This window comes from Salvelinus fontinalis, chromosome 12 (assembly GCF_029448725.1).
Source record: "Salvelinus fontinalis isolate EN_2023a chromosome 12, ASM2944872v1, whole genome shotgun sequence".
Classification (NCBI taxonomy): Eukaryota; Metazoa; Chordata; class Actinopteri; order Salmoniformes; family Salmonidae; genus Salvelinus; species Salvelinus fontinalis.
The window spans coordinates 30,467,256-30,491,076 of record NC_074676.1 but is presented as its reverse complement, the minus strand read 5'-3'; the positions used below and the strand labels follow the sequence as shown (position 1 = coordinate 30,491,076).

The window sequence follows — 23,821 nt, the reverse complement described above, 5'->3', positions numbered from 1 at the left end:
ATGCCTCCAGAAATTGCAGAGAGCCGCGTCAAATAACAGAAATACTCATCATAAACTTTGATGAAAGATACATGTTTTACATAGAATTAAAGATACAATTGTTCTTAATGTAACCGCTGTGTCAGATTTCAAAAAGCTTTACGGCAAAACACAATATTCAATAATCTGAAAACAGCGTTCAGCCACAAAAGCAAGCCATACAGTTACCCGCCAAATTGTGCAGAACTCATAAAAAGCATTATAAATCTTCACTTACCTTTGCTGATCTTCGTCGCAATGCACTCCCAGGACTCCCACCTCCACAAGAAATGTTTGTTTTGCTCGATAATGTCCATCATTTATGTCCAAATAGCTATTTTTGGTAGCGTGTTTGGTAAACAAATCCAACGTCAGGAAGCGCGTTCACTAAAAGCTGACGAAATGTCCAAATGTTCCGTAACAGTCAGTAGAAACATGTCAAACGATGTATTGAATCAATCTTTAGAATGTTTTTAACATAAATCTTGAATAATGTTCCAACCGGAGAATTACATTGACTTCAGATGAGCGATGGAACAGAGCTCCCTCTCATGTGAACGCGCATGGTCAGGTTATGGCAGACCTGACTAATTCCCCTTTCATTCGGCCCCCTTTCACAGTAATCAAATCAAATCAAATGTATTTATATAGCCCTTCTTACATCAGTTGATATCTCAAAGAGCTGTACAGAAACCCAGCCTAAAACCCCAAACAGCAAGCAATGCAGGTGTAGAAGCACAGTGGCTAGGAAAAACTCCCTAGAAAGGACAAAACCTAGGAAGAAACCTAGAGAGGAACCAGGCTATGAGGGGTGGCCAGTCCTCTTCTGGCTGTGCCGGGTGGAGATTACAACAGAACATGGCCAAGATGTTCAAATGTTCATAAATGACCAGCATGGTCAAATAATAATAATCATAGTAGTTGTCGAGGGTGCATCAAGTCAGCACCTCAGGAGTAAATGTCAGTTGGCTTTTCGTAGCCGATCATTAAGAGTATCTCTACCGCTCCTGCGGTATCTAGAGAGTTGAAAACAGCAGGTATGGGACAGGTAGCACGTCCGGTGAACAGGTCAGGGTTCCATAGCCGCAGGCAGAACAGTTGAAACTGGAGCAGCAGCATGGCCAGGTGGACTGGGGACAGCAAGGAGTCATCATGCCAGGTAGTCCCGAGGCATGGTCCGAGGCATGGTGAGAGAAAGAAAGAGAGAAAGAGAGAATTAGAGAGAGCATACTTAAATTCACACAGGACACCGGATAAGACAGGAGAAGTACTCCAGATATAACAAACTGACCCTAGCCCCCCAACACATAAGCTAATGCAGCATAAATACTGAAGGCTGAGACAGGAGGGGTCAGGAGACACTGTGACCCCATCCGATGATACCCCCGGACAGGGCCAAACAGGAAGGATACAGTGAGGGAAAAAGTATTTGATCCCCTGCTGATTTTGTACATTTGCTCACTGACAAAGAAATGATCAGTCTATAATTTTAATGGTAGGTTTATTTGAACAGTGAGAGACAGAATAACAACAAAAAAATCCAGAAAAACACATGTCAAAATGTTATGTTCATTGGCAAACTTCAGACGGGCATGTATATGTGCTTTCTTGAGCAGGGGGACCTTGCGGGCGCTGCAGGGTTTCAGTCCTTCACGGCGTAGTGTGTTACCAATTGTTTTCTTGGTGACTATGGTCCCAGCTGCCTTGAGATCATTGACAAGATCCTCCCGTGTAGTTCTGGGCTGATTCCTCACCGTTCTCATGATCATTGCAACTCCACAAGGTGAGATCTTGCATGGAGTCCCAGGCCGAGGGAGATTGACAGTTCTTTTGTGTTTCTTCCATTTGCAAATAATCGCACCAACTGTTGTCACCTTCTCACCATGCTGCTTGGCGATGGTCTTGTAGCCCATTCCAGCCTTGTGTAGGTCTACAATCTTGTCCCTGACATCCTTGGAGAGTTCTTTGGTCTTGGCCATGGTGGAGAGTTTGGAATCTGATTGATTGATTGCTTCTGTGGACAGGTGTCTTTTATACAGGTAACAAACAGAGATTAGAAGCACTCCCTTTAAGAGCGTGCTCCTAATCTCAGCTTGTTACCTGTATAAAAGACACCTGGGAGCCAGAAATCTTTCTGATTGAGAGGGGGTCAAATACTTATTTTCCTCATTAAAATGCAAATCAATGTATAACTTTTTTGACATGCGTTTTTCTGGATTTTTTTGTTGTTATTCTGTCTCTCACTGTTCAAATAAACCTACCATTCAAATTATAGCCTGATCATTTCTTTGTCAGTGGGCAAACGTACAAAATCAGCAGGGGATCAAATACTTTTTTCCCTCACTGTATAACCCCACCCACTTTGCCAAAGCACAGCCCCCACACCACTAAAGGGATATCTTCAATCACCAATTTACCATCCTGAGACAAGGCCGAGTATAGCCCACAAAGATCTCTGCCACGGCACAACCCAAGGGGGGGGCGCCAACCCAGACAGGAAGATCACGTCAGTGACTCAACCCACTCAAGTAACGCACCCCTCCTAGGGACGGCATGAAAGAGCACCAGTAAGCCAGTGACTCAGCCCCTGTAATAGGGTTAGAGGCAGAGAATCCCAGTGGAGAGAGGGCAACCGGCCAGGCAGAGACAGCAAGGTCGGTTCGTTGCTCAGAGCCTTTCTGTTCACCTTCACACTCCTGGGCCAGTCTACACTCAATCATATGACCCACTGAAGAGATGAGTCTTCAGTAAAGACTTAAAGGTTGAGACCGAGTCTGCGTCTCTCACATGGGTAGGCAGACCATTCCATAAAAATGGAGCTCTATAGGAGAAAGCCCTGCCTCCAGCTGTTTGCTTAGAAATTCTTGGGACAATTAGGAGGCCTAAGTCTTGTGACCATAGCGTACGTGTAGGTATGTACGGCAAGACCAAATCGGAATGATAGGTAGGAGCAAGCCCATGTAATGCTTTGTAGGTTAGCAGTAAAACCTTTAAATCAGCCCTTGCCTTAACAGGAAGCCAGTGTAGGGAGGCCAGCACTGGAGTAATATGATCAAACTTTTTGGGTTCTAGTCAGGATTCTAGCAGCCGTATTTAGCACTAACTGAAGTTTATTTAGTTTTTTATCCGGGTAGCCGGAAAGTAGAGCATTGCAGTAGTCTAACCTAGAAGTAACAAAAGCATAGATATATTTTTCTGCTTAATTTTTGGACAGAAAGTTTCTGATTTTTGCAATGTTACGTAGATGGAAAAAAGCTGTCCTTGAAACAGTCTTGATATGTTCGTCAAAAAGAGATCAGGGTCCAGAGTAACGTCGAGGTCCTTCACAGTTTTATTTGAGATGACTTTACAACCATCAAGATTAATTGTCAGATTCAACAGAAGATCTCTTTTTTTCTTGGGACCTAGATCATACATCTCTGTTTTGTCCGAGTTTAAAAGTAGAACGTTTTCAGCCATCCACTTCCTTATGTCTGAAACACAGGCTTCTAGCGAAGGCAATTTTGGGGCTTCACCATGTTTCATTGAAATGTACAGCTGTATGTCATCCGCATAGCAGTGAAAGTTAACATTATGTTTTCGAATGACATCCCCAAGAGGTAAAATATATAGTGAAAACAATAGCGGTCCTAAAACGGAACCTTGAAGAACACCGAAATGTACAGTTGATTTGTCAGAGGACTAACCATTCACAGAGACAAACTGCTATCTTTCCGACAAATAAGATCTAAACCAGGCCAGAACTTGTCAGTGTAGACCAATTTGGGTTTCCAATCTCTCCAAAAGAATGTGGTGATCGATGGTATCAAAGGCAGCACTAAGGTCTAGGGGAACGAGGACAGATCCAGAGCCTCTTTCTGACGCCATTAAAAGGTAATTTACCACCTTCACAAGTGCAGTCTCAGTGCTATGATGGGGTCTAAAACCAGACTGAAGCATTTCGTATACATTGTTTGTCTTCAGGAAGGCAGTGAGTTGCTGCGCAACAGCTTCTTCAATTTCTTTTGAGAGGAATGGAAGATTCGATATAGGCCGACAGTTTTTTATATTTTCTGGGTCAAGGTTTGGCTTTTTCAAGAGAGGCTTTATTACTGCCACTTTTAGTGAGTTTGGTACACATCCGGTGGATAGAGAGCCGTTTATTATGTTCAACATAGGAGGGCCAAGCACAAGAAGCAGCTCTTTCAGTAGTTTAGTTGGAATAGGGTCCAGTATGCAGCTTGAAGGTTTAGAGGCCATGATTATTTTCATCATTGTGTCAAGAGATATAGTACTAAAACACTTAAGTGTCTCTCTTGATCCTAGGTCCTGGCAGAGTTGTGCAGACTCAGGACAGCTGAGCTTTGGAGGAATACGCAGATTTAAAGAGGAGTCTGTAATTTGCTTTCTAATGATCATGATCTTTTCCTCAAAGAAGTTCATGAATTTATTACTGCTGAAGTGAAAGCCATCCTCACCTGGGGAATGCTGCTTTTTAGTTAGCTTTGCGACAGTATCAAAAAGCAATTTCGGATTGTTCTTATTTTCCTCAATTAAGTTGGCGAAATAGGATCATCGAGCAGCAGTGAGCGCTCTTCGATACTGCACGGTACTGTCTTTCCAAGCTAGTCGGAAGACTTCCAGTTTGGTGTGGCGCCATTTCCGTTCCAATTTGCTGGAAGCTTGCTTCAGAGCTCGGGTATTTTCTGTATACCAGGGAGCTAGTTTCTTATGACAAATGTTTTTAGTTTTTAGGGGTGCAACTGCATCTAGGGTATTACGCAAGGTTAATTGAGGTCCTCAGTTAGGTGGTTAACTGATTTTTGTCCTCTGATGTCCTTGGGTAGGCAGAAGGAGTCTGGAAGGGCATCAAGGAATCTTTGTGTTGTCTGAGAATTAGAGGCATCAGACAAGGTTCTACAGACTGTTGACATCTAGTGGAAGCCGTAGGAAGTCCAAACTCATCCATATCTCGCTATGATTTCAATCGGATCTTGGTTGAAAATCGACCAGCCTCAGAATTCCCACTTCCTGTTTGGATTTTTTCTCAGGTTTTTGCCTGCCATATGAGTTCTGTTATACTCACAGACATAATTCAAACAGTTTTAGAAACTTCAGAGTGTTTTCTATCCAATACTACCAATAATATGCATATATTAGTAACTATGACTGAGGGGCAGGCCTTTTACTCTGGGCACCTCTGTGCACCTTTCATCCAAGCTACCTTTCATCCAAGCCCCTGCAGCCATAAGAAGTTAACAGAAAAGAGTGTTGATGTGTTGGCTTCATAGCATTATGCAGTGTGCTGTCCAGTCAGTGTGACCTCCTCCCTGTCCCCTCCCACCTCAGACCTGTCCCAGCGGTGGTGTCATGCAGCCGCGGCCATGGTGGTGGCCGTGGTGTCTCTGGAGCCCTGGGTTTCTGCCTCTCATCACATCACAGCGTGATTTGACACCACCCGCCTGGCCTCACCTGTCCTTGCAGGCCTTCAGATCCATGGCAAACCTGCCTGCTCTGCTCTGCCTTCTCTGAGTAAATTTGCTTATTATTTGGTCTGGCCAGATAAGCTATCAGTTTAATATGGGGCATACCCTTTAACACATGTAGACAAGCGTTCACTTTGAACACCAACACACAAAGCAACACTAGCGCACTCTCACACAACAAACATAGATTCTAGCTAATATAAGGCTTGTTCTTTTTTGATCCGATATAGATTTCATGCTTGATGTAGTCTTTTTTTCTCATCTCTTGAGAAAGAGGCATAAAACATGTGTGATATGGATGTTTGACTTTTGTACGGTGCGTAATAATGTTTACTGACGATTTACGCCCTGTAGCCCTGACATCTGTACCTATGAAATGTTTAGAAAAAAATTATTCAAAAACAAATTCTCTCTGGTCTCTCATCCCAATTAGACTCAAACCAGTTCACCTACCGTGCCTCCAGGGGTGTTGATGATGTGTTACTGATCATGCTGAACAATATCTACGAACATTTAGAAAATAGTCTAGTGAAAATTTTATTCATTGACTTCAGTAGCACGTTTAACACAATCCAACCCCACCTACTGGTAGATAAGCTGGTGAATTTGGGTGTCAACTCTCTACTGATCAAGTGGATTCATAGTTTCTTTGTGAACCGTACTCAACAAGTGAAGTTTAACTCCGCCATCTCTACATCTAGAATGGTGAATACGGGAGCCCCTCAAGGTTGCGTACTTTCACCGATACTGTACACACTGTACACAAACGATTGTCAAGCCTCGGACTCACAAATTCTTTAACTATGCAGATGACACCGCTGTTGTGGGTTTCCTCCACCCAGACCAAGCCTCTCTTCAAGGTTTTGACAGAGAAGCAGCAAAATTTGTCCAGTGGTGTGCAGATTATTTTCTTGAAATAAATGTTAAAAACAAAAGAGATGGAAATTGATTTCAGAAGGAACAAAACTCCACTACACCCTACAAAGATCAATGGGGAATCAGTCGATAGAGTGATCACATAAAAGTACCTGGGAATCGAAATAGACAATAAACGGAATTCAATGACTGTGCCTTTGCAAAGATAAAGAAATTGCAACAGAGAATGTTTTTTTTATGCAAGCTGAACCATTTTAATGTTGAACGCCATATCTTACAAATGTTCTATAAATCTGTCCAGTAGAGTGTGCTGTCCTTTGGAAACATGCGAGTACAGGACCAAGTCAATCTTCTGCACTTTATCAAGACGGCGGGAAGGAAAATTGGTATAGACCAAGAATCAGCCAAAACTCATCCTCCTGAAACTTGAAAGCATTTTAGAGGACAGTACTCATCCACTTCACTCAAAATTCAGTCACAGCAGCAGCCAGACAAGGGGCAAGAGATCTCTTCAAAATAAAATTCAAACAGATCGATATGGGGACTCTTTTATTCCAACAGCCATTAGACTGTATAAAAGATAGTCTGTTGATCCCACGAGTGTACAGTATATTGCACTTTCACTTTAAATGTGTAGCTATAGCACTTTGAATTAATTATTTTGTGTAGTTTCTGTGTTTTCCTTTTTTAAGCACATGACCACATTAATTTCCCCCTGATGGGATAATAAAGTTGATCTGAATCTAATCAGGTTGCTTTAGATTCCTGAGAGTTTTTAGTTCAGTGAACATGTCCTCATCTCATGGCAACTGAGGTCAAATGTGTCACCTCCCTCCTGATTGGATCACACACAGATCTGATAATAATACGTTTCTTATGATTGGATCACAAATCGATCAGATTAGGACGTTTTTTTATTCTGACTGAAGGCAAAAGACACATCATGAGACGCATAACAAGCCCCCCGTTATGTAGTGATGATTTGTTGGTAGCAAACAAGTTACAATAACTTCAGAATAACAATGCTTAAACAAGGGAAAGAGTTTAGTTCAACCTCAGTTTGATTGATACTCATCCAAACCAGCTAACGCAAGAGCAACTTAACTTACATATTGCTTTCGTTCCCCTCTCTTCGCCCTCCTGTCTTTCGCGGAAATTAAGCCTAGAGGCAGGATCCTAGAAGGAGTGTAGAGTTCAAAGCGTTATCACGCGTGGAGCGTCTTTTCATCATGTTTTAGAAACAAGCGTTCGCACTAATCCCCCAATAATCTCTCCAGGAGAACTCCAGCGATAAGGCACGCCACCCACGGCTTTCAAACACACTTTTGGGGAGTCTCTATCTCCCCCTCACTGCTCTGTCGTTCCATAGGAAGGACGAGTGAAGGTGACCACCCTCTCAGTCTCTCTCTTTCTCTCTCTAACAGTGTTTGTTTACCTCTTGGTAAATCTCTCCAGTTGATCTGAAATGATCAACAGAGGACCGTCTACAGCACCCTACTGCACTCCACCCCCTCAAATTAGATTTGAATTAAAACGATCGCTCCAGAAGACCCAAAATCTGTAATTTAGCACTTGTCGCCCTGTTGATCGCTCCTGAATGTCTCTGATAATAAAGTGCACTGAACTATCTTGATTCTTGATGGCAGACTTGTTGAGAGCATTTCCATGTATGATTTCATTGGCAACAAGGCCCTAAGGTTGTACTACAGGCCTGAGAGTTCACATAGAGCTCACAGGATGACCAGGGAAACTTGATACTAAACCCATCATCAGACACTTCCTCACTAAATGTCTGTTCCTATGTCTTCCTGCCTCTGACATACTCTGAGAAGTTGTGCAATAGTGAGAGGTAGGGACCAGGTGACCAAAGAAGTGGACTGAGTAGAGGCAAATGGAGAGGAACAGGGGAGAAAGAGAAATGATAGGAATGAGCATTGGAAAAAGCCAGCAAAAGGAAGAAGGCAGTGCCAGAGTGGAAGAGAGAAGGAATGGAAAGAGGTAGGAATGGAGAGATGGAGGTGATGGGGAGGGGTGCTCATTCTCATCACTCAGTCCCTGTGACTGGGACGGTATCTGCATCTCGCTGTCATCTGCGTTGGCTTCTGCGGGGTGGAGAGTGGAGGAGAGAGGAGAGAGGGAAAACCTTCCTCTATCTCTGAGGCTTATCTCCGGCAGTTCAGGAGCCCGCTTTCCAAGAGTGCCTCATTTTCAAATCTCTTATCTCGCCCGTTTTAAGTATCGCAAGTTTTATATTTTTACATGTCATTTGCATGCAGCTCATCAACCTTTTCTTAGAGGTGTCTGCAGATATGTGTGGCTGTGTGAGCGGTGTGTGTTTTTCTATGTTAGCTTGTTGTGTATGATACATGTTTTTAGTACACTAAGCTCATGTATTAATACACACGTGTATTTGTGTAGCGAAATCTAGTGTGTGTGTGTGTGCGTTCGTACCCATGTGTGTGTTAATTAGTGTGCGTGTGTGTGCGTGTGTGTTGAGAGAGAGTGTGTGTGAGAGGCGGATGAGAGTAGGTTTCTGATGTTAATCTTTCTTCCTTTTCTTCTCTGTATTTTTGGAGGATTCACAGTGACCTCTTTGTTTGGGACAGTGAGTACCCCCTCCATTCCCCCCTTTTGGGAAAGAAAACATTTCCTGTAAGGGAGAGATTGAGAGAGAAGGGCAGACAGAGGGGTAGGAATGAGGATGAGAGAGAGCTTGATTAGCCATACAGTACTGTAGAGAGGGAAGGATGGGAAGATTAAGAGGTAAATGGGAGGAGGGGGTGAAAGAGAGCGAGAGGAAGAAAGAGTATGAATGAAGACCAAGCCAACCGCAATGGTCAAAAGGCCTATGATGGAACTCAGTGGAAGTCAGTTGAACAGACCAGGAAAGGAGAGACACTATTTTACCTTCCTGTTCTTTTGTTCTCAGTCTGTCCAGCTGTTTGTGCTTCATACAGTACATTCAAAAACCCTTGGATGACATCATTATCCAGGATGCACATATTGAAATTGAAGATTGACCAATCAATCCAGTGGTTTTCTCAGTTCATCATGGGTCCTCAGAGAACAGAATGTTAAAGTTGCTTTAATCACCAGGGAATATTCATCAAATTATGGTAGCAATGATGTATGTATGTATGTAAACCGTAAAAATCTACGTAGTACACACACTGATAGTGGTATGAAGGCTACATTTACTGGAGGATGGGGGAGTCATTTTATTATTTCCTCTGCTTTAATTGAACTGTATATAAAGCTGAATTGATCTGAGTCGGGGTTAGACTTGGGGTTAGTGCATGGAAAGGTTTCTCCCTTCATTTCCACCTCCAGAGGAGAGCGTTTGGGGAGAGAGAAAATTATATTTTCATTTTATACTCAGCAACGACCAGGCTACGGAATGAACGAATAGAGAAATGAAATCAGCCGCGCATCATTTGCATTCAAGTTTTATCGGCGTGAGAGGAGGGCGTTTTTGGGAGTGATAAGGAGAGGGCGTCGCAGACTGCGTTGGGGGTGGGGGGTGAGGTGTATGTGCACGTAGGCTTTGTGTGTGTGTGTGTGTGTGTGTGTTGAAGATGGATATGGGGAGGCTGGAGGGTGTGTGTGGGGGTGGGGGGGTTAATATCAGACCAAATAATTAGATTCGCTATCGTCTCGGCGGCAGCAGTGCGGGGATCAGGCAGATTAAAGCCCGGCTGGGCTGATTAATATTCATGAGGGACGAGGGTCCGGACGAGGGGGCTTAGACTGCGCCTCAAAGACTCCCTCACTGAGGGGCTTAAAGCGCTCTCAAAGTGCCTGGGTCCTAGGGAGACCGCCAGGGTGAACACAGGCAGTGCTGAGCAACATTAACTTATCCTCTTAGTCTTTTAGTTCTCCTCCTAATACCCCTCCCTCGCTCTCTCCCTGTTCCTTGGGAAATGTGTTTCAATCAGTGGGGCTGGCCACTATGAATTGTGGGATAGTTTACGGCAGTAGTGGTGGAGTGTTCTGCCTAGCAGGTGGAAGTGTTGTGTTCAGAGGTAAGAACTTGCCATTTGATGATGTTTAATTTGATACTGTGATTGTTGAAAATGTCCTCCAGGCCAGAGAAATGTGATACTAGAGGCTTCTCTGCTCCTCTTAACTCAACCATCTTTAGCGGCCATAGCCTCTGTTGGCTTTGTTAATTACACATCCTAATCAAACTGTAATCTTGCCGCATGCCTTTTAGTTTTCATTATCTGTGTTGGTTCCAGACAGCATTTAAAGTCCCAGTACAGCCAGGGCCCAAAGCCTGATCAGAGTCAGCTAAATCATCATCTCCACCTCATCTTCGCTCTGGTCGTCTCTGAGAATATCTCAGAGAGAGATAGAGGTAGATAAAGATGCTTGGATAGAGATTATTATTATTATTTTTGTGCATTTGTTCATTTGTTCAAGACCCTCTTCAATCTGTTGTATGGCTCTATTTTTCTGTCTCATACACTAGAGTTGCGTTCATTTCCTTCAAAGTCGGACCACACTGGCCTTTTCTTCAGTGAATAAATACCAAAGAATCATGATAGATAGATTTGTGATAAATTAGTCTGAAACAAATTAGCAGCACTTATAGCTCAGACGGCTCCAGCATTGGGTTCCAAATTAAAACAAAAGAAGCCGTATCTCGACATCAGCGCAAGTTCCCCATGAAATACAATACGCAGCGTCTTTAGGCTAGAACAGACTGATTCAGAAATAAACTACACTTTCCTCCCTCGCCTCCCAACTTGCCCCATACAGTATACACTCCCATTTCTTTACACAAAAACGTTCCCCTCATATTCTCTCTAAATGTTCCAGTCAATGTGGTACCATGTTTGAATATGTGTACCCCTGTAGCAAGCAGATTGACTGACTGACTAACTGGCCGTAGTTCTCCTGAAGCAGTCTGTCAGGGCTGCATGACTGCTTCCACCTAGTGGAGCCAGAGTGTTCTGTATGTTCTCAGGCCTCCATGCAGTGGTAGCGCCTATAAGCCTTGTGTAACTCTACTGGAGTTGTGAAGCTCAACCTAATGCTACTGTGTTTTATTACATTTATACATACTCTCATAAATGTATTATTGAACCTCACAAAGACTACATTTTACTGGGACTGCTGTAAGTTATTTGGTTATGAATGCACAATGCTTAACTGTGCCATAACACACAGAAGTACGTATATGCGTGTGGGTAAGTATCTCATGCAGACACACGATGTCTGTGGGAGTGATTGACAGGTGGAATGCTCTGTGAACTTCAGCTGAACAAAGACAAGATTGTGCAGAGGATGGCACAGGTGTGTGTTTCTCTCTGGTCTGCCCTACTCTGGCTACAGCCTCACTTACACATGTGCAACCACTGACACACATTTTTCAGCACACACACTCATACACACACACACACACTCATACACACACACACCGCGAGATTATGACCTCCCTCTATTCACAATCCTTTTGTCCCATCATGTATTGAGAAAAGTTCCTGAGAGGGCGTCCGGGTGAATAGGAGCACTACGACCTCATCGGATCTCCTTTCTTACTATTTCTTCTCCTTTCTCGTGGGGTCGCTCTGTTCCTTCCCTCTTTCTCCCTGCTACTATTAATAGCTCCTTTCTGTGAGTCTTTGTTCAGCCCGTGCCCCTTCCTGTCCCTCTAAATGCTTCTGATTGCCCGTGTTAAGGGGCTTCCCCTTCCCACTGAAAAGATAAGTCCCTTTATTGTACACTATGTTCAATGTGCTTTAAAACAGTAAATTCAGAGGACGTTGTTAGGATTAATTCATTGTGAAACCTCACTGTTCAGTACAGTAGGTCTTTGCCATCAAATGTAAAGAGGAGTATATTTCTATATATAAAAGGTTTGTCAGAATAGACTTGGCAATGTATGTGAGAATCAAAAGATATGTGATGTTCGATGATAATTGTCATTTGACCCTGTGTTTCCAGAACAAGTCTGACAGCCTCTGTATGTTTGTATGTTTGTATGTCAGCAGATCTCCAGGCTGACTCTGATGTGTGAAGACAATAACTGCTGGCTCAGTAGAGTCCCACTAACCTCCGATGCCACAACTGCCAACTGTACCATCTACAGTCAAGGTAGTTAACCAACAGACCTGATCCCAGAAATGCCAAACTATCAACACAGCCCACATACATATAATGCACCATTTACACTGTTACATTCTAGTCATTTAGCAGACACTCTTATACGTAGCAACTTACAATCAGAGATCTCTTATCAGAGTGACCCCATAAAGACACCATACAGAGATCTTTTTGACCTACAATAGATTAGTATACATACCATGTGTGTAGTTCTAGTACACACCCCAGATGTGATGTGTGTAGTTCCAGTACAGGCCCCAGGTGTGAAGTGTGTAGTTATAGTACAGGTCCCAGGTGTGAAGTGTGTAGTTCTAGTACAGGCCCCAGGTGTGAAGTGTGTAGTTCTACTACAGGCCCCAGGTGTCATGTGTATAGTTCTAGTACAGGCCCCAGGTGTGATGTGTGTAGTTCTAGTACAGGCCCCAGGTGTGATGTGTATAGTTCTAGTACAGGCCCCAGGTGTGAAGTGTGTAGTTCTAGTACAGGCCCCAGGTGTGATGTGTGTAGTTCTAGTACAGGCCCCAGGTGTGATGTGTGTAGTTCTAGTACAGGCCCCAGGTGTGATGTGTATAGTTCTAGTACAGGCCCCAGGTGTGATGTGTGTAGTTCTAGTACAGGCCCCAGGTGTGATGTGTATAGTTCTAGTACAGGCCCCAGGTGTGATGTGTGTAGTTCTAGTACAGGTCCCAGGTGTGATGTGTGTAGTTCTAGTACAGGTCCCAGGTGTGATGTGTGTAGTTCTAGTACAGGCCCCATGTGTGATGTGTGTAGTTCTAGTACAGGCCCCAGGTTTGATGTGTGTAGTTCCAGTACAGGCCCCAGGTGTGATGTGTATAGTTCTAGTACAGGCCCCAGGTTTGATTTGTGTTGTGTGGTTCTCTCTCTCTCTTTTCTCCAGGTGAGGAGCTGTATTGTAAGGTGACCCAGGACATCTCCACAGGTGACAGTCTGTTGGCCACACTGTCTCTCTCCTCCGTGGAGCAGCTGTCCTCGTCTCAGACCCAGGATGTGGTGGTGAAGGAGGAGCCTACAGGTGTCTACCCAGCTTCTCTCCACTCTGAGATACAGCTCCTCCCCCAGCAGGCTGGGATGGCAGCCATTTTGGCCACAGCAGTTGTCAACAGTGAGTGTCAGCTTGCCAAGGATAATGTGTGTGTGTATGTGTGTGCGCACTGCATGTGAATGTGCGTGCATATATTTGTGTTCTTCGTGCCGTTTAGTCATTAGATGCATAGACAAAAACTACACGTGTACAGTTATACACTTTCCCTGTAAACAACAGATACTGAGGGACTCAATGAAGACCAACAGTTCACCACGCCACATTTCCTCATTCACCCAGTACACCAAAAGGTGGCAGTGTAACTCCTCTGCACTGCCTTGTCTCAGAGGTAGACTGCATGGTAATTGCGTTCCCGCTCCTTCATGAAGTCCCTTATTGGCAGTGTAGTGTTGTCGGCAGCAGGAGCAGGCATGGACATTCTGTGATGAGTGCATGATTAATCACCATATCAAGCTAAAGGGTAAAACATGATCATCCGTATCCCCGTTTCCTGCTGTAGGAGCACTCTCCTGAGGACTGTTGGTAATTATGGATGTTATCAAAAATAGCCTGTAACATCAGCCCTGACACCAGATCAGTATGATTACCCCGCACGGGTGGGCGCTCGCTCCCACAACCTCTGTGCTCTCGTTGCCTTGGAGACCCCGGAGCAATATCGAGTGCTTGCTCGTTCCGCCACTGAATCGATCATGTGACTGGTGTGAAACAGGTGTGTGTGGTGATGTGTGTGTACACATGGATGAACATCATGTGTACATGAAAGTGTATGTACTGTATGTTACATTTTAACTTGTAAGCAGTGAAACGTTAAACGTGCAATTTTTAAAAGAATGAACATACGCTGCTCTCTTTCTTGCATTGTTTATAATTATGTATGACAGATTTGATAAATGATTGGTTGTTGTAGGGATAGAGTTTACAGTTGTGTTTGATTGGTCCAGAGGACATCTTCCCGTGTAAGGACTGTGGGATCTGGTACCGCAGTGAGAGGAACCTCCAGGCCCACCTCATGTACTACTGTGCCAGCCGGCAGAAGCAGCAGGCCTCCTCCTCCCCCCCACTGGACAAAGCCAAGGAGTCCTACCCCAACGAACGTGTCTGCCCCTTCCCACAATGCAACAAGAGCTGCCCGAGCGCCAGCTCCCTGGAGATCCACATGCGGACACACAGTGGTGAGACCTGTCACAATACATTCCTTTAGCTCTTTCTCATAGCAGACCAAGGATCGAGTGAGAATATGCGTGAATATTCCTCTTTTAATAATGGCTTGTAACAGACCTCTTTCTTCAGCTGTTATTAGGGGGAGACAGTCAATTTAGTTAAAATATTAAAGATATATATGTCCTCACCTGTAGGTGAGCGTCCTTTCGTGTGTCTGATCTGCCTGTCAGCCTTCACCACTAAAGCCAACTGTGAGCGTCACCTGAAGGTGCACACGGACACGCAGAACGGAGTCTGTCACGGCTGTGGCTTCGTCTCCACCACGAGGGACATTCTCTACAGCCACCTGGTCACCAGTCACATGGTGTGTCAGCCCGGCTCATGCAGTGAAGTGTACTCCCCCGGCCCCGGCCTGCCCAAACTGCCTCTGTCCACAGGTAAACACACAGACAGACTGAATCATGTTGTTTACTATCCCAGTGAGAGGATAATAGCCCTGCCTTTACTTCAGAACAGCAACTACATAGAGGACTACATCAAGCTTGTGACTCAACAAGCTTGTTGGATGCGTTTGCAGGTTGTTTTGGTTGTGTTTCAGATTATTTTGTGCCCAATAGAAATGAATGGTAAATAATGTATTGTGCCAGTTTGGAGTCACTTTTATTGTAAATAAGAATATAATACGTTTCTGAACATGTGGGTGCCCACTTTGATTGCAGATAATCAAAAATTAATTGTGAATAATGATGATTGAGAATGTTACAGATGCACAAAGCTCATACCCCCCCAAAATGCTAACCACCCCTGTTATTGGTAACGGTGGGATGTTAGCATGTTTTGGGGTTATGATATTTGTGTATCTGTAAAAAGGACGCTCACTCTCATTCATGATTTTCTGTACTCATGGTAGGATCCACATGAATGTATTCATATATATATACAGCTGTATGCTTATTATTGTGGTCCTGTATGGCTCATTTGGTAGAGCATGGATATTGCACCCCCAGGGTTGTGGGTTCGATTCCCGAGGCCACCCATTTGTAAAATGTATGCACACATTACTAAGTCATTTTGGATAAAAGCGTCTGTTAAATGGCATATATCATTATTATTCTATTACATCCAACACATTTGTAGACTCACAAGCTAGATGTTGTCATTGAGTGCTAGTAATATGGTACCAAATACTACACTTTTAACTAAATGTAATACGCTATAAGTGAATTTGTCCAAATACTTACAAGACCTTCAGATGGGGGGACTAGACACATAGTGCATTCATTTCTAAAAGTAAAACAGATATGTATGAAAATACCCTCAAATAAAAGGTGACTTTCTGTACAGTCACTTCATAAAACATTTGATCTCAAATTCAAAATGCTGGAATATAGAGCCAAATTAAAAGTTGTAGCTTCACTGTAAATACAAATAAATACATTTGGGAGTGTATATGAAGATTTGGTCCTATAAGCTATAGTGCATAACCACCAGTGATTTCATGTAATGTTTAATAGTAGGAAACACAATTCTAATAATATGTCTCTGTCACTCTCTGTGGCAGGTCTAAGTCCTGGAGACTCCGGTGTTGTGTTGAAATGTCAGGTATGTGGCCACATCACAGACTCACCTGCCCAGCTCCAGCAGCACGTTCGCACACACCTGGAGGTGAGGGTCCCGGCCGAGAGGAGCCCCACACCCCGCCAGACCACCCCCTCCTCAGCCGACCACCCTGAGCACCATGACAGGGAGCCCCCCGCCTGCGTACCCCACCCTGACTCATCCAGTCCTGGGGCCAATGGGAGCTCAGCCACCCCGCGATGCTGCAGCCCACCTGACCAGCTCCCCACAGACATCAGGATCAAAGAGGAGCCGCGTTCAGACTCTGAGAATGAGGGGCAGCAGGAGAAGATGGAGGAGGAGCGGGTGGAGAAGAGCCGTGGACACACAGGTACAGACTCCTCTCAGACCTCCACCTCCCCTAGGAGTCCCTCTGCTGTGGCGGTGAAGGCAGAGCCAACCAGCCCCACTCCTGGCTCCAGCCCTGCCCACCTGGGAGGGGCTGTCTCAGTGCTCCCTGGAGAAGACGTGTTCCTACCCCAGTACATGTTCAGCCCGGAACCAGCCATCCTACCCCAGGCCTCAGAGATACTGGCTAAGATGTCTGAGATGGTCCACAGCCGGCTGAAGCAGGGCCAGGTTCCCCCTGGGGCAGCGCCAGCCTTCTACCCCGCTGGCACTACAACCACTGTCCAGAAGGGGGCCACCTGCTTCGAATGTGACATCAACTTCAATAACATCAACAACTTCTATGTTCACAAGAGGCTGTACTGCTCCAGCAGGCACCAGCAGGGAGACGTGGCTGACCCAGTGAAGGAGGGGGCGTCGGGGGTCACAGTCCCCTCAGTTGGACACGGTTCATCCCCTCATGCTGGATCAGGTAGTCGGGCTGCCTCAGCCTCCCCCAGTGACTCAGATCCTGTTCCAGGCAGCACCGCCACGCAGGGCAAGCTGGTGGAGGTGAAGAGTGAGAACCCTGGGGTGAAGGAGGCTGTGTCCTCCTCTTCCTCTGAGGGGGAGGGTGGTGGAGGAGGAGGCCGGGCCAGCGAGTGCAGCCAGAGTCCCAGCGGCTCAGCAGAGGACCAGGAGGACGACCCCACCAGAACCTTCTGTCAGGCCTGCAACATCCACTTTAGCCGCCATGAGAACTACACAGTCCACAAACGCTTCTACTGCGCCTCGCGCCACGATCCGTCCAACCAGCGGTCAACCGCCGGCAAAGCTACCTTCCTGCCTCAGCCCATCCGAACACGCAAGAGGAAGAAGATGTATGAGATCCACATGGCTCGGACTGAGGCCCTGGCCAACACTGCTGCTGCCTCTCTCTCTGCCTCTGGCCTGAGCCTGGCTGTGAAGCAGGAGGCTGCTGTCTCAGTGGAGAGGGTCCTGGAGTCCCCGGTCCCAGCCCCAGCTCTGGGCCTGCGTCCAGCCACCTCCTGTAGCACCAGCCCTGACAGAGACGGCCCCATTGACCTGAGCAAGAGGCCCCGTCTAAGGGAGGCCCCGCGGGGCAGCAGCATCCCTTCTCTGCCCCTCACTGACTACCACAAGTGTACCGCCTGCAGCATTAGCTTCAACAGCATTGAGAACTACCTGGCCCACAAGGCCTACTACTGCCCAGCCACCACCCTGCAGCCCCACACTCTGGAGACGCTCCACAGGTTGAAGAGACCAGCATCCATCTCCCCCAAGAGCAGGGCCCTGGAGCGATCAGACATCCACCCTGAGGCCAAAGGGCTGCTCACGGAGAAGGCTCCTCGGGGGGCCTCGCTCAGCCCTCACCCCTCTGGCTCTGAGGCTACGTCACCTCACAGTGGCCCTGCAGCCAAAGGCCCGGGCTCTCCCTCTGTGGTATGCCCCTACTGCCCTCCCAATAGGGCGGTGACCTGTGACTTGGTGGAGCACTTCAGATCCATGCATGGCCTGGTCCTGAGCCTGGAGGGCCAGCCAGCCGTCATCAGCCCCAGCCTGAGCCCTAGGGATGGGACCCCTGCCACCCCACCCAAGCTGGTCCTCCGAGCCTGCAGGGACAGCATCAATGGCCGGATCAGAAGGGACACTGTCTCCCCATCCTCTCCCCTGGTGAACGGTAGCCCCCTGGGCCACCATGCCGGGGGTGGCAGCTCCCCCAAGGCAGCCCCTCCAGCTGTGTCTCCCACCAGGTCCCTCCCCCTGACTGTGTCCCCTGTGCCTGAGGTGCTGAGAGAGGTGGGGGTTCTGAATCACCAGGTTGCTGTCACTCTGCTCCCAGACAAGGCATCTCTCACACTGGGTCTCCCACTCCCTGTTCCGGCCCCTCCCACACCCAAGACCATCCTGATCCCCCCTGTGCAGAACGGTAACACCCGCTTCTGCCGGCTGTGCAATATCAAGTTCAGCAGCCTGTCCACGTTCATAGCCCACAAAAAGTACTACTGTTCCTCCCACAGCGCTGAGCATGTCAAGTGAACGGAGCCCCAATCTGTGTCCCCTCCAAGGCCCAAACCCAGCTATCCACTCTTGTCAGTGCCACCAAGGCATGGCACCATCTCTGGACTGTCTGTGTTTGAAAGTGTGACTGTTACTCGCCAGGCACTGGGTCGCTTCTCGCTCCCGGTATTGTTACTATGTTAACATATTTCTCCTTATGGGTCAAAGTTTGTATTACACTAAGAGCTGAGATGCGCTACCAGCACACAGTTGTGCCCACGTATCCCTTCCCACCCACCTCAATAACTGAAACCCAGCCCTCTTTCTCACCTCCAGGGTCCACAGAATGTTGAAAATGTGACTTTAGAGTCAACATTTAGTCTCCTGAGCAAGTTTAATTGAATTGTTTGTATTACAGTCATCTTTATTTGAATATGATTGTTTGGAGCATTTCTTGCTCATGATGAAACTCGCTTTTCCTGAGCTGTTGATGCTCTAGATCTGTCAGTGAGTGGGGACAACTGTTGTCCACCAAGGCCCTCTAGTGGAGCCGACTATCTCCACTGTTTTATTTCTACTTACCTGTGCATAGTGTATGATGTTTTAAAATAATTCTTTATGCTTTTGTTTGAACACTGGCTGTTTTGCTAACTAAAAAGCTAAAGCATTTTAGCTGAATTACAGAAATGAGTATCACATGGTTAGCCTACCAATTACAGAGGAAATATTTGCAAATGGATAGATTTGGTTTTCCTAAACCACAATTACATTCTCTTAATAGAAGGAAAACGTGAACTATTTATCTTTGAGTCCTCACTGATTTAATGTCAACAGAAATCTACCTAGCGTTTAATAATAGTTGTATTTTTTATTTGTATATTTTTCATACCGTTCGAAGGAACTGTTTCAATCTTGGCGTGTAAAGGTGTTTTTGTAAGTGTAGATATGTAATATCTTTCACAGTAATCACTGGGATGACACTGAACCTTATTTTCCTTATTGTCAGCATTTTTTTCTTCTGCTCTTTATTCATCGGGAAAGGTTAGAACATTTCTGTTTTCCTACAGTATTTGGTCATTAGGTACAGCCTATTTTGCAAGATAAATGATTTGAAGTAAGTTCTAAACTGGTATTATTATTGGGTAGAAGGAAGGTGATTGGACCTGAGTACCAGGATGAAGACACAGCACTTCCTCTATGCCCCCTCCCCCTCCCCCATCAGACCCTTAACCCACCAACCACCTACTGTATCATTATATCCCTACTCTGCAGCTGCTGCTTTACCACCATCTGACTTATGTGATGCTTGAATTAGACATGGGATCCGTTTAAATCTATATGGATTTATTGACACCTCTTAGAGCAGTGGTATTCAAGGTCGGGGGAATTGCAGTGCGGTTGGCATTTTTTGGGGGGGGGACAAAAAATTAAGAGTATTGTATGGGACAATATACAAATATTTTTGAGAACGACAATTAGAAAAATAAAACTGTATTGATTAAATGTATTTTATTGGTTTCTTTTCATTTTGATAAGAGATGAAAATGCAATGAATTGAAGGTTGTTTGTTGATGTAAAAATACAAATTTCCAGATTTTAAGGCTGTGTCATTAGATTTGGGGTGGGGTCGCAAGAATTCTGGCAGAAAGATTTGGGACCTTGTTGAAAAAGTCTGAATATCACTGTCTTGGAGTGTGTGCTCATTCTGTTTTGTTTTTCCAGTAATGAAGTAAAAAAAGTTTAAAAACGGGAGGTGTAAGAGAGAGATAGGCAGGGACAGCAGACGTATTTCACAGATTGTTGAGAGACTCACACAGTAGATGGCTCCTAAAACTGTCATGTGTAAAACACAAACACACATGCATCCTTGGTTTACAAAGTGGTGTTGAATAGACCTGCGAAATGCAATCTTTCCTCTGTCAGAACTTGCTATACTGGCACAGCCTTACTGTAGGACTGAGTTAGTTTGTTCTGTGCTCCACTATCCTCACCTCTAATGATGATTTGAATGGATCTGTATGTTACTTGTGATGTCCCCTTTCCTTCCCTGTGTTACACAGGCAGATGTTTCTCTGCTCTAAAAACTGGAAAACAAAATGGCGGTGAAAATGAAAGTTGAGAATTTTTGCTCTGTCGTGGTTTTGAACAGTGCTGTATCAGTCATATCTTACCCAAGAGTGTTTACAATTGCATTGCTTCCTCTTTTCTCAAAGAGATGAGCATTTTCAACAAGTCACAAATCGAGGAAATCAGTGCTGAAAACCATTTTCAATTTCCCATTTATATTGCACTGTGTTGTTCAAATGTGCTGAATGTTTTCGTTTTAAAGGCTTTTTTGTAAGGTATTTATGTTTTTACAGCACTTTTCCTCGTCTAAACTAATCCCTTGAAGGACTTGCTGATCAATTTCAACCTTTTCACGTGAACTAAAATTAATTGAAACATTTTGTGAATGATTACAAATGTCAATAATGGAAAAGTAATAATGAATGTCAGACTTTTCTTCATTATTTTGTCAGTTCCACTACACACTTGTCCAAACTATGCATGGGAAATAAACGTCCTGAGAGACATTAAACAGTTTCAAACTTCTATCTTCTTTCACATAAACCTGGTCCACCCACAATTTACCTCTTCTCCTTTTATCTCTCTTGGCTTTTATAATGCTTGCCACAATAGATTTCAGGTCACACAAATCATTTTTCTTTTTATATAAATTCTTGTGTGCATTTCTATGAATATGTGAGCTTCAGGACTCGATGAATCATCTCCACAGTGCTCCGACATGCTTTTTCTCATGGAATGATTTAATTATATTTCCTGTTAAAGAAATGTAATATCCCCAAAGTCTCAAGGCTATGTCTATTTAGTACTAACGATGCATTCAGGCTCTACTATTCCTCTTTTATAACCAACAGAATGTAGGTTGTGGACATACTGAATTCTTTCATTGAATTTGTCTCTCTTTACTTACCCATTTCCCACAGTGAGTTTGAAATGTGTTGAAATTGAACATTTTCACCATAACAAATGTTTACTCTAAATTATGGAAAAAGAACATTAACATCCAGAGCAGCATCCATATAATTTTTCAGAAAGCTTGTCGATTCCTGGGGTCAGTATCGACTACAGTCAGTATTGATGGCTAATCAGCAAAAAGCTCCTATAAGCAACAAGATGGGCTATTTGCTAAACATTGTCACATCAGATGGATAGATTGTGCAAGTCAATTGATAGCAGCATGAATCACCAGTGGTATTAGGTGAGCGGCACTCTTGTGTGAATCTAATTCTGTCTTTTTGACCTTTTAAAGCCAATAGCCACACTCAGAGCATGTATTATGTTATTTTATCTGGGTAAAAACTATTGTTTGACAGTTCCCAATACCATGGAGTGGAGCAATGACCACTTATCACAGTACACACACTCTTTAGAGTGATTGCTTCATATTGTTGACTGATTCTAAGCAATCAGACCAAGTCGTTCTGTATCTCTGAATTGGTCTATAATCAAGCTCTTAGACTGAATGTTTACACCCGTGCTCACTGCTTTGAAAGTTCTTATTAACACACTATCATGACTATTCAACCTGGTCTCCAGAGCATTAAGTATTATTCTGTACGTAAATCCGAGGAAACTCAATTTAGTATGATATGCTACATTTCATATGGTACGTATTAATTTGTGGATGTCGATCACCCTTTTCGTATTATATGTTACTTATTACAATTTGTTTGATATGTAACCGAAAGGTTGCAAGATCAAATCCCCGAGCTAACATGGTAAAAATCTGTCGTTTTGCCCCTGAACAAGGCAGTAAACCCAGTGTTCCTAGGCCGTCATTGAAAATAAGAATTTGTTCTTAACTGACTTGCCTGGTTAAATAAAGATAAAAAACAATATACACTGCTCAAAAAAATAAAGGGAACACTTAAACAACACAATGTAACTCCAAGTCAATCACACTTCTGTGAAATCAAACTGTCCACTTAGGAAGCAACACTGATTGACAATAAATTTCACATGCTGTTGTGCAAATGGAATAGACAAAATGTGGAAATTATAGGCAATTAGCAAGACACCCCCAATAAAGGAGTGGTTCTGCAGGTGGTGAACACAGACCACTTCTCAGTTCCTATGCTTCCTGGCTGATGTTTTGGTCACTTTTGAATGCTGGCGGTGCTTTCACTCTAGTGGTAGCATGAGACGGAGTCTACAACCCACACAAGTGGCTCAGGTAGTGCAGCTCATCCAGGATGGCACATCAATGCGAGCTGTGGCAAGAAGGTTTGCTGTGTCTGTCAGCGTAGTGTCCAGAGCATGGAGGCGCTACCAGAAGACAGGCCAGTACATCAGGAGACGTGGAGGAGGCCGTAGGAGGGCAACAACCCAGCAGCAGGACCGCTACCTCCGCCTTTGTGCAAGGAGGAGCAGGAGGAGCACTGCCAGAGCCCTGCAAAATGACCTCCAGCAGGCCACAAATGTGCATGTGTCTGCTCAAACGGTCAGAAACAGACTCCATGAGGGTGGTATGAGGGCCCGACGTCCATGGGTGGGGGTTGTGCTTACAGCCCAACACCGTGCAGGACGTTTGGCATTTGCCAGAGAACACCAAGATTGGCAAATTCGCCACTGGCGCCCTGTGCTCTTCACAGATAAAAGCAGGTTCACACTGAGCACATGTGACAGACGTGACAGAGTCTGGAGACGCCGTGGAGAACGTTCTGCTACCTGCAACATCCTCAAGCATGACCGGTTTGGCGGTGGGTCAGTTATGGTGTGGGGTGGCATTTCTTTGGTGGGCTGCACAGCCCTCCATGTGCTCGCCAGAGGTAGCCTGACTGCCATTAGGTACTGAGATGAGATCCTCAGACCCCTTGTGAGACCATATGCTGGTGCGGTTGGCCCTGGGTTCCTCCTAATGCAAGACAATGCTAGACCTCATGTGGCTGGAGTGTGTCAGCAGTTCCTGCAAGAGGAAGGCATTGATGCTATGGACTGGCCCACCCGATCCCCAGACCTGAATCCAATTGAGCACATCTGGAACATCATGTCTCGCTCCATCCACCAACGCCACGTTGCACCACAGACTGTCCAGGAGTTGGCGGATGCTTTAGTCCAGGTCTGGGAGGAGATCCCTCAGGAGACCATCCGCCACCTCATC

At 45.1% G+C, this 23,821-nt stretch overlaps 1 protein-coding gene across 3 annotated transcripts in view; it reads left to right on the top strand.

Moving 5' to 3' along the window:
* The window catches only part of zfpm1 (zinc finger protein, FOG family member 1), a 115,136-nt gene extending 93,897 nt beyond the window's left edge, over positions 1-21,239 (top strand). For 2 of the 3 annotated variants that reach the window (XM_055940337.1, XM_055940339.1), the window contains 5 exons: positions 12,353-12,458; positions 13,366-13,590; positions 14,472-14,702; positions 14,886-15,128; positions 16,253-21,239. In XM_055940337.1, coding sequence (XP_055796312.1) covers positions 12,353-12,458; positions 13,366-13,590; positions 14,472-14,702; positions 14,886-15,128; positions 16,253-18,696 — 3,249 coding nt within the window. In that variant the 3' untranslated portion in view covers positions 18,697-21,239. The remainder of the gene's footprint in view (positions 1-12,352; positions 12,459-13,365; positions 13,591-14,471; positions 14,703-14,885; positions 15,129-16,252) is intronic. The other variant, XM_055940338.1, reaches the window with a different exon arrangement.
* The last annotated feature ends 2,582 nt before the right edge of the window (positions 21,240-23,821 follow it).